The following is a 14844-nucleotide window of genomic DNA, read 5'->3' as shown; positions in this document are numbered from 1 at the left end:
GTACAATCTAGCTTTATTCTGAAGATGCAGCAATTTTGGATTTTTTAAACGTGCCTTCTCTGAAACCATTCCTGAAACGCCTTTGAACTATCTTCAGGTGCTTCATACGACCAGTTCCGGTGGTTCTACGACGCTGGGCTTTAGTACTCCAGTTGTCTGAAACATTTAAGAAATAGACTTTACATAGATATTTTGATGAAGGAATTCAATGGTTGCATAAATATCGTACATTTCCTCATTCTTTTCTTGGGATAAGCACACTGAGCACATCTTTGTTTTTGAATGTGAAATGATACACGTCCACATCGTACACATATAGTGTGACTTTTGTTATGACGTTTACCAAAACTTGATGTTCCTTTAGTCTAAATGAAGCAATTGTAAAGATATAAGCTACTGCCTAAATAGTGATGAACACTGCCTAAATATGAATGTTTTATGCAGTGCGGTGTTTGAAAAGTCCAGCAAAGTGCGAAGATCATATCTACATTTAACTGCCTAAATAGTCGACATAAAATCCACGAACCACTACATAATTATAGACTGTAACTTCAATGCAAATTTTTCATATCTATCACCAATATCAATAAAAAAACTTAACATATCAGAGCTTTAACTGAGGATTAATTGCAAATGTTGATTGCAAAAAGTTCATGAGTTCTGAGTTACATTAATATATAATTGGAATTCATATCATATTTTGGCAGACAACTTTTAAAATTAAAAGTGAAATGATTAGGTAAAAAAATAACTTTATGTTTTATTTTCCCCTTTTAGGTAAAATTAAGTCGTTTGAATGATCGATGGATAAAATGTCGAAGGATTGTATGTTAGAGAGAGAAATTAACCCACCATATTGAATCGATTTTCGGCAAAAGGAAAGATAATCCATGAGACGACGAATATCTGCCATGGTCAGCGGATATGTTCATGTCAATTTTTCAATCACTTTTTAAACAACATGGCGCGTAATTGTGAGAAAAAATTAATTGGTTTGAATCGAATGTACATCAAACAACAACAAGAAGGTTGGTTTTGTCCCTCGCATTTTAAAATTATTTATTTGAAGATAATTTTATAATATTTAAATATAATTTTTGATTGCAGAAGAAAGTATAAAACGTCCGAAACGCCCTCCTCTGGTAAGTTTATAATTCCACGAAAAATTTATGATAATTAAAACAAATTGAAAATTGATGAATCGCATTGGAAGATTAATTTCTTTTTTGAAATTATCTGCAAAGACATGTCGACAATAGAATGCGAGCTAGGTCGATAAAATACATTATACCTGATATTTGATACCATGTAACCACAGTTAATTGTTCATTTATATTTTATAAGTGCTTTAATTGGTTTCTGTGATGTTTGGAATTGCTTACTATAAGTTCATCATTTATCAATGTTGGCAATGTTCTTACTCTGTTCATCACCATTGAATTGGTTCCAGGGATTTTTGGAATTGCTTACTGTAATTTCAACATAAATCCATGTTGTCAATGTTCTTACTCTGTTTATCACCATGATTGAGCATTATATACCAGACACAATTATTACATCATTGGGTGTTTTATGCTGTGCAATATTCAAAGAATATAAATTTTATGCCTTATTTGACTTCTTAGACCTGTGATTATATAGTTTTCCCAAAGTCTAGGACAAATACTTAACTTCTCTTTTCCTAAGATAAAAAACATGCACAAATAAATGAGCAAGCACTTTGCAACAACAGTTGTAAACAATATGCTGTATGTTTGCAGTCATTGAACTAATGTAATGTGTGATGTATTTTTCAGTAGAGTTGTGTAAAACTATTTTATTTTTGCTTCCCCTCTCATTTTATGGTGTCATACGTAGTTGCTTCCTCACTTAAATGACTACTATGAAAGAATGGTGCCATATTGTTATTAAAATCACATGATGTTTTTAAGATAAAGTTTATAGAATTGAAGAAAATTTTTGAAACGTTTTATAGAAACATTTAAAATCTGCCCAAGAGGTGAAGAAATGGATTCCTAGCATCAAGAAAGAATTGGATTACTGTCTTGAGGTTTTTATCTTTATTTTTTAATGTTATTTTTTTCACTTTTCTGTACCTGTCAACCATTTTGTGTTTCTTTCTATAATCATTGCTCATTAACACTTATGCATGTCAAAAAAAATTTTTTTTTTCACACATATTGTCTACTTAGCAATTGTCTGGAGCACGAAAGCATACATATCCTGAAAATAAAATTAAAGAGTTTGAAGAGAAAGTCATAGAACTTGAGAAGGAACATAAGAAGTTAGTATCATTGCTCAGACTCATTGTATATTTGATTTAAATTTCATTTTCATTTAGCTGTTTGTTTTTTATGATTTGATTATGTTAGTAAACCATGGCATTTTATGTTCAAAGATTTGTACAAAAGGTGTTTGAATTAGATCCTCAAACATCAGGTGTACCATGGCAACCAAGAGGATATGTGAGTAAAAGGAAAGCAAGTGAAAAGGTGAACTTGTGTTTTTAATAGATAATGCTTGGTGAGAACTGGTGATTAGTTGATTTTTATTTTGGCATTGCAAATTATGCTATGTAATATTTTATGTTGGAGAATCATTGAAGGAAACATCAATTTTTTGTCAATATTAAAAATGGCAGTTTTTATCTAGGAAACATGAAAACCAGAAAATAAAAGGTTTGACAAACAAAGTATTTTATGTTTGTTGGGACATTTGTTAAAAGCCCTACATTTCTTGTTGTCTATTCTTTAAGTGTTTTTGTGAATTCATAGCAAAGATTGGTATATCTAAAAAAATCTGTACTCCCTTAATGGATAAAGAGAAGACGGATGACAAAGGTTGACTTGAACCAGATGCAACGATTGCACTCAATACCGCTTTTGGCCAATTAATTGAATCAGTAAATTATTTGGCTGCCAATACCCTAATTATCTTGTCAATAATGAACAGTTTATTCTGAGGTTAGTAAAAATTGTGAACTTGTGTGAATTACTATTATTTAAGATGTTCACAAAGTATTTATATACGTAAGAAAGTTATCCCAATAATTCTTTCATTTACAACTGTGTGTGATGTAGTTTCTCAAATCATGAGATATTCATACACCTAATTAACATAGAAAAGTTTAAATCATTATGTGTGATAATTTTTTATTGTCACTTGTATAAACATCATTCTCATGCATCCTGAATTTTTATCATTTAATGAGTCAAAGTTTTGAGAATGATGCTTCTTCCTTGTTCATTCCAGCTTGAACAGCCTTTAGTATGTCCTCTGTCTGTAACATACTCATGTTCCAAGTAGCCTGTAATAAATTATATTGAATTTCTGAATACCTTCAGTCAATTGGAGATAAGTGAAAAAAACCTGAATGGTTATTGCAATTTGATTGTAAAATATAATGTGGGAAGCTTATCTAACAAATGAAAGAGGGAGGGTGTTCAATAAATGTTAGACTATCAAATGAATTGAACTATTGTCTTTGACATGTATAAAAAGCTGATGACCTAAGGGAAAGCTTTACAACTTTAGCACCCAATCTTATGTTCAATGATTGTTTTGTCATTTGAAAAGCAATTGCTTGCTGATATATGTTGATACTGTTCACTGCAGACACCATAGCTAACTTAGTATTAGTGTAAACAGCTGATAAACATGCAGTATGATAAAAGTAGATATGCATAGAATAAGAACTTTAAATCCTCTGTTCATCTTCATACTAAGAGGACCTTCCTGTTTTACTTAGCTCAGCTTCAGTACCATATATTCCAGACTTTCATCGACTCCATGGTCTCTTGAGTAGTTTAAATTCTTTTTTGTTCCAGTGATAGCAATAGGACTCATTTTTGCAATATGACTTGCTAAATCTAATGCACCATTCAGTAGAGATTCCTTGTCTTGAAATATGCGACTGAAATAAGTAAATACGTGAAAGCTATATAGCAATTGCCATTTTACATTTCAATAAATCTTGTACCAATCATCAACCTCTGTTTTTATAAGTGAAAAATATGGTAACCCAATAATAAAATTTTTCAACAACATGTTTTTCGTTTACTTTGGAAAATTTTCATGTTCACATTGTGTTTCATTAACATGGCTTTTAACAAGTCAATGTACAGTATTTGCAAAATTCTATATTATAATATAAATTTATAAATTACCTGTTTATTTCATTGTATAGAATTACTTATAATTCTTCAATGTGTATGATTTCGTACATCTAACAACATCTGCAGTAATGCTTACCTAACAAGACCAAAGCTTTTGGCTTCTTCAGCCATAAATTTTCTTGCCGTAAAACAGAGTTCTCTGACCAAACTGAAATTATCCAAAAATATCAAATAACTGTTTATTCTTCATCGTAGGGAAAAGGTGTTACCTCTATCTAAACCACTGATTGGCTAATCCTAAGACTAAAACTACCAGTCAGATTGCTTATGCTACATGTAGGGATTTTCAACATTAACTCTAGCAGTTATATCACTGGGTAAATATATTTTAGTCAATTGCGTTGTACCTTTCATTTCCAACAATTTTTGGTAATCTTTGTAATGTCCCAACATCTGCTGCTAATCCAAGTTCTACTTCCTAACACACAATACATACATACTTATGACAGTAATCAACATCAGGAAATATAGACTTTTGACCATTTATCTAAAGAGCATTGATCGTTACAATCATAACTAATATAAGGAAACAAAAAATTTTTTTGCTCTGAAAACATTAATGTCTGTTTGATGCTGAAAGTTTATAAGCCTTTGCTTTACCTTTATTTGAAACCATGCATCAGAGGTACACCATCGTATATCACATGAACATATCATGTCTACACCACCACCAACGCATGCTGAATGAATGGCAGCAATGACTGGTTGAGGGCATCTTTCTATTACAGAGAATGACTCTTGACATTGTACTATTGTTTTTCTCATGTTATAAGCTTTTCTGGAAACATCCTTATCGTCCTGTTGCAGTACAATAGATGAAAAATCCATCAGATCTAATCCTAAAATTTGCACAATAATTACCAATGAAACAATTTACTATTCTGTTTGAACTTGCACTTGAAGATTATAAATCATGGTCTACACTTAAAATTATTCATGTACTTTACATTTATCTTTGTTACATTATCTTGAATGGTTTATGATGTTCAATGGTTTACATCAAAGATGATAGTTAAAACACTAGCAGTTTAATATACCTGCTGTAAATATCTTTCCCGCTGCTGATAAAACAACTACCCTGCAGTCAGATTCATTAGCAATTTTTTCAAAACAAGTGACCATCTCTCTGTGAAATTAAAATTCTTACATTGGAATAGTGACTTGCACAATAAAAAGTTCAAGTAATTAAAGCCTAAGTACAAATTTATGCATTACTTCCAGAATGTTTGATTCATTGCATTTCGTTTTTCTGGTCTGTTAATATTTACTTGATACACATGATTTCTTGGTTGAGTCAATTCAAGAGTTTCAAAGTCGTGATTAAGTAAGGAAGACATTTGTGCAACTGAACTTTTCACCATTTGTCTCACATGACCTACAACATCAGTGAAAGCATTCAACATTTCATTTGCAATCCATAGGTTCACGTATTGTCTGTTGCAGATGAAATATAACTGAGTATTGCAAGGTAGAGATTCTACTATCTGTAAGTGGTTGACAACTAGACAACATTAATCCTTATTTTATTTTTGTATTTTAAAGTAAAGGTAAAGTAAATTATTTTTTTATTTTTGAATAGAGAATATAAGCTACCTTTAGATAGAGATTTAAAAACTCTTAAACTGTGCCAAACCATACTCATGAATGATTACGACATGTGAGAAAAGCCAAAATCCAAATGCTGCCTAATTTAAAAACAAAATTGCCAAATAATAATTAACAAGTATGTCAAAATACTTTATGTAAGATTATGTGATAGCACCTCGTTCGCAAATTGCAAAATAGGTACGTGCGTACATATATGTCTTACAGGCTTGGGAGGTCCGGACAGAGCCCTCTATTAGTAAGAGTTGGGACATCTATTGTTATCCGTTTAGCTTACGTTGATTGGGCAATATTGATCACCTGATCAATTTCCGCCATTTTGGTTCCTAGTTTTGAAATTTCAGCTAGTGTTTATATAGCAATTGCTGCTAGTAATACAGTATTTTGAGATAATATTTAAGTGTGTAATAACTGATTGACTACTAAATGTCATTACATATCGCAAGAATCGAGGATTACGAAAAATTAAAGAAACCTTTTCGTCGAACTTACGAAATTTGATTGCGTATGGTGATTGTTGTGCTGAACTGCTTTTGATATAAGGTTCAATTAACTGACTCAAGTAGAGAAACATTTTGGGCCAAATAACATTGAAAAGTTCGTGCTGATGCAGTTTCAATAGTTTTCTTACTCCAAAGCTTGTTTTTTAATCAAAGATGATTTCTCATTATGTTCTGAAATTGGTCAATCTACAAACCTCTCAATTCTCAGCCACTTCCACACTGAAACAACTACACCAAATCACAGAAACTCTTATGATTTTCCATGTTGTATTTATTATTTTTAGTTCATCATTTAAAAATGAAGTAATTATAATTAGGATATTCACTGAAACATCTGAGTACAATATATTTTTGGTAATGAATTGTACAAATGTACCCTACTTCTGTAGCTCAAAGTAGAACATTACTTCTTGATATTTTAATTGTAGGCTTTGGTTTATAAGATCAGAGGCATATCTCCATAATTTCAGCTATTTGGGCTTTTAATGTATATTACAACTGTTACTGCCTTTCTCATATATATTAAAATATTGCGGCTTTCTGATATATATTTAGGTGCTGCTAGCTTTTGATATATATATTTCACTGGCAATACAAGGCATAGAATTTGAACAAACGGGCTGAGCTCCCTCAACACACCCTGTTTGATCATTAAACACATATAGAAGTTTTGTCATTCCTCAACCAATAAATTTAACTCTTTGCTAAATTAAAGATTGATCAGACTCATATGCTGTATAAAGACTACAAACAGTAGCATTTATAGCAAACAGACTGTTCTTCAACAACAGAAATGTTTCATATTATAGAAATAACATATTCATTTTAAAGAAATGCTTCACCAAAATTTTCAGCAGAATCCCTAACAAACTTTATTAGAAATAAACTTTAATACTTTATAAAGTGATAAAGGCGAAATAACTTCATATACAGGAATAAAACGTTTAAGGTCAAATGCATCTTGGTCAAATCATATTTCAATAACTAAAAAGTAAAAAAGTCTGTCATTTTCTGCTGAGCAAGAAAATTTTGTGATCTTTCGGAATATAAAATATCATGCTTGGATTAAATTGGGGGGGCATAAATCACTCACTACCATTAAATTGTTACAAATCTTGAACACAAATCTCTCCGGACCAAATCTGCATGATTACTATGATTCAAAGTTTCGAACAAAGTCTTGTCCAAGTATTTGATAACACTGATGCCAGGATAACATTGCCGCTTGCCACCAAGCTTAAAGATCTTGAAAACTTGTTACAGAGTCGGAACATAAGCCGAGAAAACACGTTCACGTACGAAAAATACTTCTTACAATGGGTCACGATCAATTTGAAGCACGAACTAGTAAACCGCAAACGAAGCTCAAACCAATGAAATTAAATCAGGTCTGCCGCAAATCGTTAAAAAAACGCAAAGAGCTTGCTATTATTCCTAATATATTTGATACTACCATGGAATAAGCTTAAATTGCCTTCTTCTTTTGCATATAAACCCAATTTCCAATAGTATTATTATAGTTAAACTTTGCAAGTAGGAACCAAAATGGCGTCTCCGCGCTCGCCCCAGACCGTTTGTCCCAACTCTTACTAATAGAGGGCTCTGGGTCCGGATGGAAAAATAATTTTTCGACCTTTTTGAGACCGTAGGGGAAATATTTTTTCATCCAGACCGACCTAAACGGTAAATAACGTATATTTTTTCACTTAAGGAAACATAAGGTCTTATTTGATTGCTTAGTTAGATTTAATGATGGCTACCAAGTAAAAAATCAAACTTTGCTCTTCGTTTTACTTAAAAACTCAAACATTACTTAAAATAGGTTATTAAAATCAAAAGTTGGCTGATAATTTCCTTTTTAAAACAAAACGAAACGAAGCAAAACAAAACAACTTTTCTATGAGATTCAGGACAGCAGTCAGATATGCAGGATTTCGTACCGCGGTCAAGATATCGTAAAACCCACCCGCTACTGCAGCCAACCAGATTTCAGGAAAGGATAGGATTTCGCCCGCTGCTGTACATATTGTGGTAAACGCATGAACTGTAAAGTAGACCCGTTGTTTAGATTCATTGTCATGACTTGTGAGTCCACCCGGATGTTCATAATGTGACGCAAGGGATTTTTATCTCTTTCATTTCTTGTTTTTATATTTTTTTATCTATTTTGTATTTTTATAAGGAATAACGATTATGATTCTTTTATTTGAAAGCACCAACAGATTGCCTTGTAACTCAATTGTCGTACAGGGTGTATAAAAATTGATGTATTTATTGAAGGCCGATCATTGCGCCAAACCACGGGTACATAAAATATTGTCAGCTACGTGCATATTATTACCACATATTTTTTTACTAGCAAAGAAGCTTTTTGCTCCTGGGAAATTACTCAAAACGTCTCACAGCAAAACATGCACAGAATCGCACCTGTGGAATTAGCGTAGAGATCAAATATTGAAATTTCACGAAAGGTAAATTTCTAGACACTCTGAGAACGATATCATGACTTCATGAGACACTTTGTGCATTGACGAAGTCAACTTCAATGAAAATACTTCCTTGAGTATTACTTTCAAAAACCCTTGAACAAAAGTGAAGCTTGGCTCACACAAGTAAACTAAGCATAAGCACACGCAGAGAAAAAAATTAAAGAAAGAAAGTTTATCACAGGAACAATAAAAAGACCCATGTCATAAAGGATCAAAAAGATTAAGAAAATTCAGATTTCTTTGTCTTTGTAAACCTCTCCTCAACATGGTGTCTCAACTGCAATTCTTTCAAGATGGCCGACATTTAGAATTCCATGATTCAGCAGTATTTGATCCCTGAGGAGGCGTAAACGTAATTGCACTAAGTTTCTTAACTGGCATTTGCAATAAGCATTAGCTGCAACATACATATTTGCGATTGCAAATTTTAACTGTGACACGTATTATTAAGATTAATAATTCAATTTTTTACCTGGGTAGCATGTACAATTAACTACAGACACACCTAAGAACTGACCAATCAGAACACAACACGACTTGTGGCATCTTTTAAGATCAATTTAGACAGTGAACGAGTCATATGAATTTGTACATCAGTACGAGAAGGACGAATAGATAGCAAAAGTCGTAAAATTTATCTGAGAACTATCTGTTTGAAATTTTTGAAATCCTGTTCAGGTAAATGTGCTTTTGGCTTTCGTTTTGACAGAAACGAAACTTCATTGATCGAACTGCAAATTGTGAACAACATGTAATCTTTATTCATGCTAAATAAAATGACCTTTCCTTTTAAAGTTTTTGCTTCGGAACTAATGTTTGTTCTATGGTTGATTTTAGAGTTGAACTTTTTTCTGGTAAACGACAAGTGATCTCGAACTAAGATTGAGAAACCACGAACTTATGTCAATGAACAATAATCATAATGATGGAATCCGCATAATTCAAAAATGTGTTCGTTGATCATGGTCGGTGGGCATTAGCGTGGCTTGTCCACCATTCCCTAGAGGATGAGCAACGCATAAAGACGAACAATTTGTTCTACCCAGCTGTAGATTCTGTAACTTTTTTTTGAAGTTCTACTTCCCATGAACTGCTTTGAAAATGAATAAAATGTTCAAAGTAAGTATTACTTTTTACGTTGATCATTTTGTTCGACATTTTTCAAGAAATATATCGTGCTGACATTGGCTTCTATTTTCCTATTTAGAAACCTTCTGAGCAATGATGAAGAATGAACGATATACTTCAATGAAGTCCTCTGAACAATGACCAAGAATGAACGATATACTTCAGCGAAGTCCTGAACAATGATTAAGAATGAACGATATACTTCAGCGAAGTCCTCTGAACAATGATCAAGAATGAACGATATACTTCAGCGAAGTCCTCTGAACAATGATGAAGAATGAACGATATACTTCAGCGAAGTCCTCTGAACAATGATCAAGAATGAACGATATACTTCAGCGAAGTCCTCTGAACAATGATAAAGAATGAACGATATACTTCAGCGAAGTCCTCAGAGCAATGATCAAGAATGAACGATATACTTCAGCGAAGTCCTGAACAATGATAAAGAATGAACAATATACTTCAGCGAAGTCCTCAGAGCAATGATCAAGAATGAACGATATACTTCAGCGAAGTCTTTTGAACAATGATCAAGAATGAACAATATACTTCAGCGAAGTCCTCTGAACAATGATCAAGAATGAACAATATACTTCAGCGGAGCCTTTTGAACAACGATCAAGAGGAACAATATCCACTATCGAACGCTCAAATTTCGACAAAAATTCAATTGAAAATTTTTCCGAGATAAAAACATGGAGTTTTCTTAACACGAAAATATAAAACCTAAAAATCCTAATTTTCCGACTAACTGTCGATATTTCCAATTTTATGCCGTTGCGACATGCGCAGTTGTAAGAAATGGCCAATCTTGCTTCTGTGCTTGCCGTCGTCGACATGAAACCGGGAATGTTCGTCAGATAGCCTGAGAGTTGGATGCGATGGTTGCACCATCAACGTTTTAAATTTTCTTAAAAAATTTTTGGGCTCCTACGTGGCTCTACGTGATTCTACATGCTCGTCATCCTGTCACTTCATCATTGACAAGAGATTCGTCGCTTACGTCATCTGTATTAAAACTTCGCCAGGGATTCGTCGAAAACCGTGAGTGAGAATACTTCTTTTATGTAGTTTAGCCTGCTAACAGGCCAGATTCGGAATACAGTTCGGGCAAAAGCCACAACAAATCCTGGTGTGCAGTATATTCCACTTTGAGGCTATTTTTTTAATGCAGAGAAACAAATACACTTTTTTATGGAAGTTGTTATGCAAATTCTCACTTCTGCATTTTCAAAAATGGTCTTCATTGAGAGGCGATAAAAGTTTTTTTCTTACTCAAATAATTCATGTATGTTACGTTGTGAATTAAAATTTTGTTTTTAAAATTTGCTGTGTGAAGTTGTACAAACGGTTATTAGCCTGTGGTGGCCATGTTTGTTTTATGCAGTTTACTTTCGAAAACCTCTGTGTGAATATACTGCTTTACGGAGCGCGCGCATGGTCGCAGCGGTTCTTGCCTCGCAGAAGGATAGTCAGGATCATATAGCTTAGATCGGTCATGCAAGTGAAGTTTGGCCAAAGGAGGGCAACTTCTACTTGGGGTTAGTGGGTACAAATGGTACCTTAGCGTAGAGGATGCAAATAGCATCTGTAAGAAGACCTTCGAAGACTGCATCTAGCGAGCAAGACCTCAAGTCACAGCAAAGATCGTGGTTGCTTGGTAAAAGGATATGCAACCTATTTCACTTCCCTAGTAAGGTAGGAGCATGCAGTCCTGGTAGATGGCCAATTTCATGAACGGCTTTCTCCAGTGACTATTAGGGCGTTCTGGGATCCCCTATAATGCATGAGTAGTTCAACCCACCCCGGTTGGAGGTCACCCGTAGGTGCAACATGCACTAGGTTAAGTTAGGTTAAGGGCATGATGGGTTACCTCCTTCAAGGGGCATTCCTTTTCAGGGCGGAATTCCGGTGCCATGCGCAGGTAGGAAGTTTAGATAGCTCAGGCATGCGCTATATTTGCGGCAGGTAGTTGCTACGCTTAGATAACGAACGTGGGATTAGTACCTTTACGAATTGTACGGGGAAAACCCCACTTTCGACAAAAATGACTAAACTTAAAAAATCATTGGAAGAAATTTCTAATCATCTTTTAGTCATTCTTAAATCGACAAATTGAAACTTAAGAATTCAATTTGTTTAAGACAATTACAGTATAGGGGCGGCGTGGCATTTACTGTAAATGTTAAAAATGGGTATGTTGTCTTCTTATAAAGAAGATTTCATTCCTGGGAATTTCAATGCTGCAAGCCACAGCGTAAGTGAGCTTAAAGATAAACCATATAATAAATACACCAGGTCTAGGTATACGGAATGCTTTCATAAATACCCTAAAAGAAAACACAGTTTTTATAAAGGTACATTGTTTTCTTTAATGGCTATTATGAAGACAAACCGTAGACGTTATCACGTATTTTACTAAATGGTTACACGAAGGTTTCCATGTTCACCAGTCGCGTTACTATAAAGTGAACTATGTGATAATCGTCAAACTAAAACATAACTTAATCAAGCGCTTCTGGATGTTTGGTTAAACCATCCCCACTTCCACGGTAACCAAACTTAACGTGTGCTTTTTCAGGTGATTACACCTGAACTTTCTTTTCTATATCAATTTTTGTGGAACTTGTCAAGCTCTATTATCTTGAGCGGGGTTGTTCCACCTATTCCATCTAATCCATGTCATGCAGCAGCGCTTGCTTCAATTTTAAGCGTTAGTGGCACCGGGCGCGCAAAGCACTGAATGAAACGGTGTAAAATAAGGACGCTTAGGTGGCGCTAGGTGCGTTTGATTCGGATGTGGATTAGATTGAGCGCAAAGCACACGTTTAGAGAAATTCCTATCAATTTGACAATTTTCTCGATTAAAGTAGAAAATTGTTCGGTTCGGTCAGCAGTTACATTCAGTAAAACTGCAAATTAATGGCTTCGTTTGAAATTGCGTGTTAACGATGGCGAATAACTAAAAAACAAATATTCTTTTAAAAAGACTAAGTAAATTTTTTTTAAATTTTTTTTGGCTTTTTGAATCGTTGAAAAGGTATGTAAAGTTTATTGTTTATATGGGTCCCCCGGGTGCGGAACTTCGGCTAAAATCCCTAGTGGTTTTTTTCCTGTTCAGTATTTTCCTAGCTCTCGAGTCTTTGTTCTCGGTCTTGGTTTATACCGCTCAGGTTTTTCCATTAGGGATTTTCATTTCGGTTAAGTCTTAAAAAAAACAGTGTCCTTGGTGGTGTGAGACTAAATTTGTACTTCATGTTATATATACAAGAATTGCAATAAGAAATCTTCAACTTCAATGTTAAATTTCCAATTTATAGCATACTTTTATGAAACGAAAATTTACCTTGTACTTTTTTGATTGTGTTGCACAGAACGCGTGAAATGACTTAAGAACTTCGTGAATAGATATATGTTGTTATACTTCTTTCTAGAGATATTTAACTATTCATTGTGCAAATATCACTGCGACATCACATTGCATAATGACAGTTCAAAACTATTAATTTTTGCATCGTAAAAACATGTAATTAACATGCATGTGCGTTGATACCGCAGGTAGATATTTCACGACACATTTTCGATAAAAATTGCCATTTTACAAATGCTAACTATGTCTTGTGATGTCACAGTGATGTCATTTGGATAATAAACAATTTTCAATATCTCTAGAAAGAAGTAAAATAAGTAATTTTAGTGAAGACGTTACTAAGTCATTTTACATGATCTTTACAATAAAATTCTAAAACTTTGTGAAAACATTTGGTTTAATAAGCACTTTAAAATAACTTCAGCGAATAAGGAAATTACATCAAATGTATCAAACATTGTTTAAACTAATTCTTCAGAGTTTAAATAAAGAGGCAATACCATATTTTGGCAATGTGGCCATTTAGAATAGTTTTGAGGATTTCAAACACAAATGCAATACGTATTTAACAATTTGAAAATATAATCACTATTTATTTTCGTGGCTCAAAGTTGAACATTTTTGGCTAACCTCAACGTTTGATAGCCCGGACAAAAATATGGCAGTTGTTGCTATTTGTGACGTAAAACCAAGATGTAGTCCAACAAACCATTATAGTTGTATTAATTTGTATTTAGGGAACTTTTTTCTCTGAAAGTAAATGAGTTTCAATAAGGGCCTTAATATTGAATTTTTTAAGAAAAAGATTGTATTGGACATTCTCTATAGAAGATGCCTCAAAGTGTGTAATGTGACAAAACAGCTTTTCCTTACAAGATCGTGCATAAAATATAGTGTTCTCTTAAGCGTTTCACTCGGCTCTTGTGCTAGCTTTTTATTCTTTTGTGGTCAAGCAAATATTTACCAACTTTGAACTGCAGAAAATTTTTGAAGATATTATTCTTGAATTCTTAAGCATATTGCAAATGTGTTTAAAATCTTCTGAATCATCTAAATAGCACAATTTACACATGACGGTACAATTTAGTCCTTGGGTTCGATTCCCAATACACTGTTGTTAAAGAAATTAGAAATCGCACATATTTGGTTATCAGTTGTTATCATGAATAAATACTATATATTTTATTTTGTGCTATATTGTAAACATAGTGTTATCTACTTTGTTTTACAATAAAAAAGTGCATTTTTGGCTGTATATAGAAAGTAATTATGTTCCCAGAAACAATTTAGTTGACATGGTCCCGTCTGAAGTCAATTATTTTGAAATTAGCACATTTGTTATAAATCCAAAAGACAAAGCAAAAATTTGTGTTTTGACTTATTATATGCATTAGCTATGGATTTCTTTCTTTATAAATTTCTTCAAATTGTCTGACGAACGTGGTTTTTGTTAATAAAGAGAAGTGAGAACTATTGAACATGTTTTTTTTCAATACCAAGTGATCTCTCTCTGTCACAACAAAGTTGAATATTAATCTTTGAGAGGGGTATATGAAAGTTTTTTTCATCAA

General features: G+C 33.4%; 2 protein-coding genes across 3 annotated transcripts; one reads left to right on the top strand and one right to left on the bottom strand.

Moving 5' to 3' along the window:
• The first annotated feature begins 776 nt into the window (after positions 1-776).
• LOC124435467 lies at positions 777-3186 on the top strand. 2 transcript variants are annotated; one of them, XM_046985434.1, is made up of 7 exons: positions 777-1028; positions 1108-1142; positions 1976-2050; positions 2193-2284; positions 2399-2492; positions 2653-2678; positions 2775-3186. In XM_046985434.1, exons 1-6 carry the CDS (start codon positions 962-964, stop codon positions 2659-2661), a joined length of 372 nt encoding a protein of 123 aa, XP_046841390.1. In that variant the 5' UTR covers positions 777-961; the 3' UTR covers positions 2662-2678; positions 2775-3186. The 2 variants fall into 2 exon arrangements, with proteins under 2 accessions (XP_046841390.1, XP_046841381.1); XM_046985425.1 differs by lacking the exons at positions 2653-2678; positions 2775-3186 and having other exon boundaries at positions 782-1028; positions 2399-2566.
• LOC124435458 (delta(3,5)-Delta(2,4)-dienoyl-CoA isomerase, mitochondrial-like) lies at positions 3136-5892 on the bottom strand. The gene is made up of 8 exons (XM_046985414.1): positions 5769-5892; positions 5391-5550; positions 5213-5301; positions 4776-5014; positions 4523-4593; positions 4252-4323; positions 3763-3913; positions 3136-3307 (listed from the first exon to the last, which is right to left on the bottom strand). Exons 1-8 carry the CDS (start codon positions 5815-5817, stop codon positions 3212-3214), a joined length of 927 nt encoding a protein of 308 aa, XP_046841370.1. The 5' UTR covers positions 5818-5892; the 3' UTR covers positions 3136-3211.
• Positions 5893-14844: the final 8952 nt, after the last annotated feature.

The sequence above is a fragment of the Xenia sp. Carnegie-2017 genome, unplaced genomic scaffold (assembly GCF_021976095.1).
Source record: "Xenia sp. Carnegie-2017 unplaced genomic scaffold, XeniaSp_v1 HiC_scaffold_1, whole genome shotgun sequence".
Taxonomy (NCBI): domain Eukaryota; kingdom Metazoa; phylum Cnidaria; class Anthozoa; order Malacalcyonacea; family Xeniidae; genus Xenia; species Xenia sp. Carnegie-2017.
This window is presented reverse-complemented; position numbering and strand designations above follow the sequence as displayed.

What these genes read in the sequence shown, in the direction of transcription:
- LOC124435467 (XM_046985425.1), top strand. Translation starts at nt 962, where the DNA reads ATGGCGCGTAATTGTGAGAAAAAATTAATTGGTTTGAATCGAATGTAC. An exon ending in CATCAAACAACAACAAGAAG is followed by an intron (nt 1,029 to 1,107) that starts GTTGGTTTTGTC and finishes TTTTGATTGCAG; the next exon opens with AAGAAAGTATAAAACGTCCG. An exon ending in GTCCGAAACGCCCTCCTCTG is followed by an intron (nt 1,143 to 1,975) that starts GTAAGTTTATAA and finishes AACGTTTTATAG; the next exon opens with AAACATTTAAAATCTGCCCA.
- LOC124435458 (XM_046985414.1), bottom strand. Translation starts at nt 5,817, where the DNA reads ATGAGTATGGTTTGGCACAGTTTAAGAGTTTTTAAATCTCTATCTAAA. An exon ending in TTTTAAATCTCTATCTAAAG is followed by an intron (nt 5,551 to 5,768) that starts GTAGCTTATATT and finishes CTGATGTTGTAG; the next exon opens with GTCATGTGAGACAAATGGTG. An exon ending in ATGAATCAAACATTCTGGAA is followed by an intron (nt 5,302 to 5,390) that starts GTAATGCATAAA and finishes TTAATTTCACAG; the next exon opens with AGAGATGGTCACTTGTTTTG.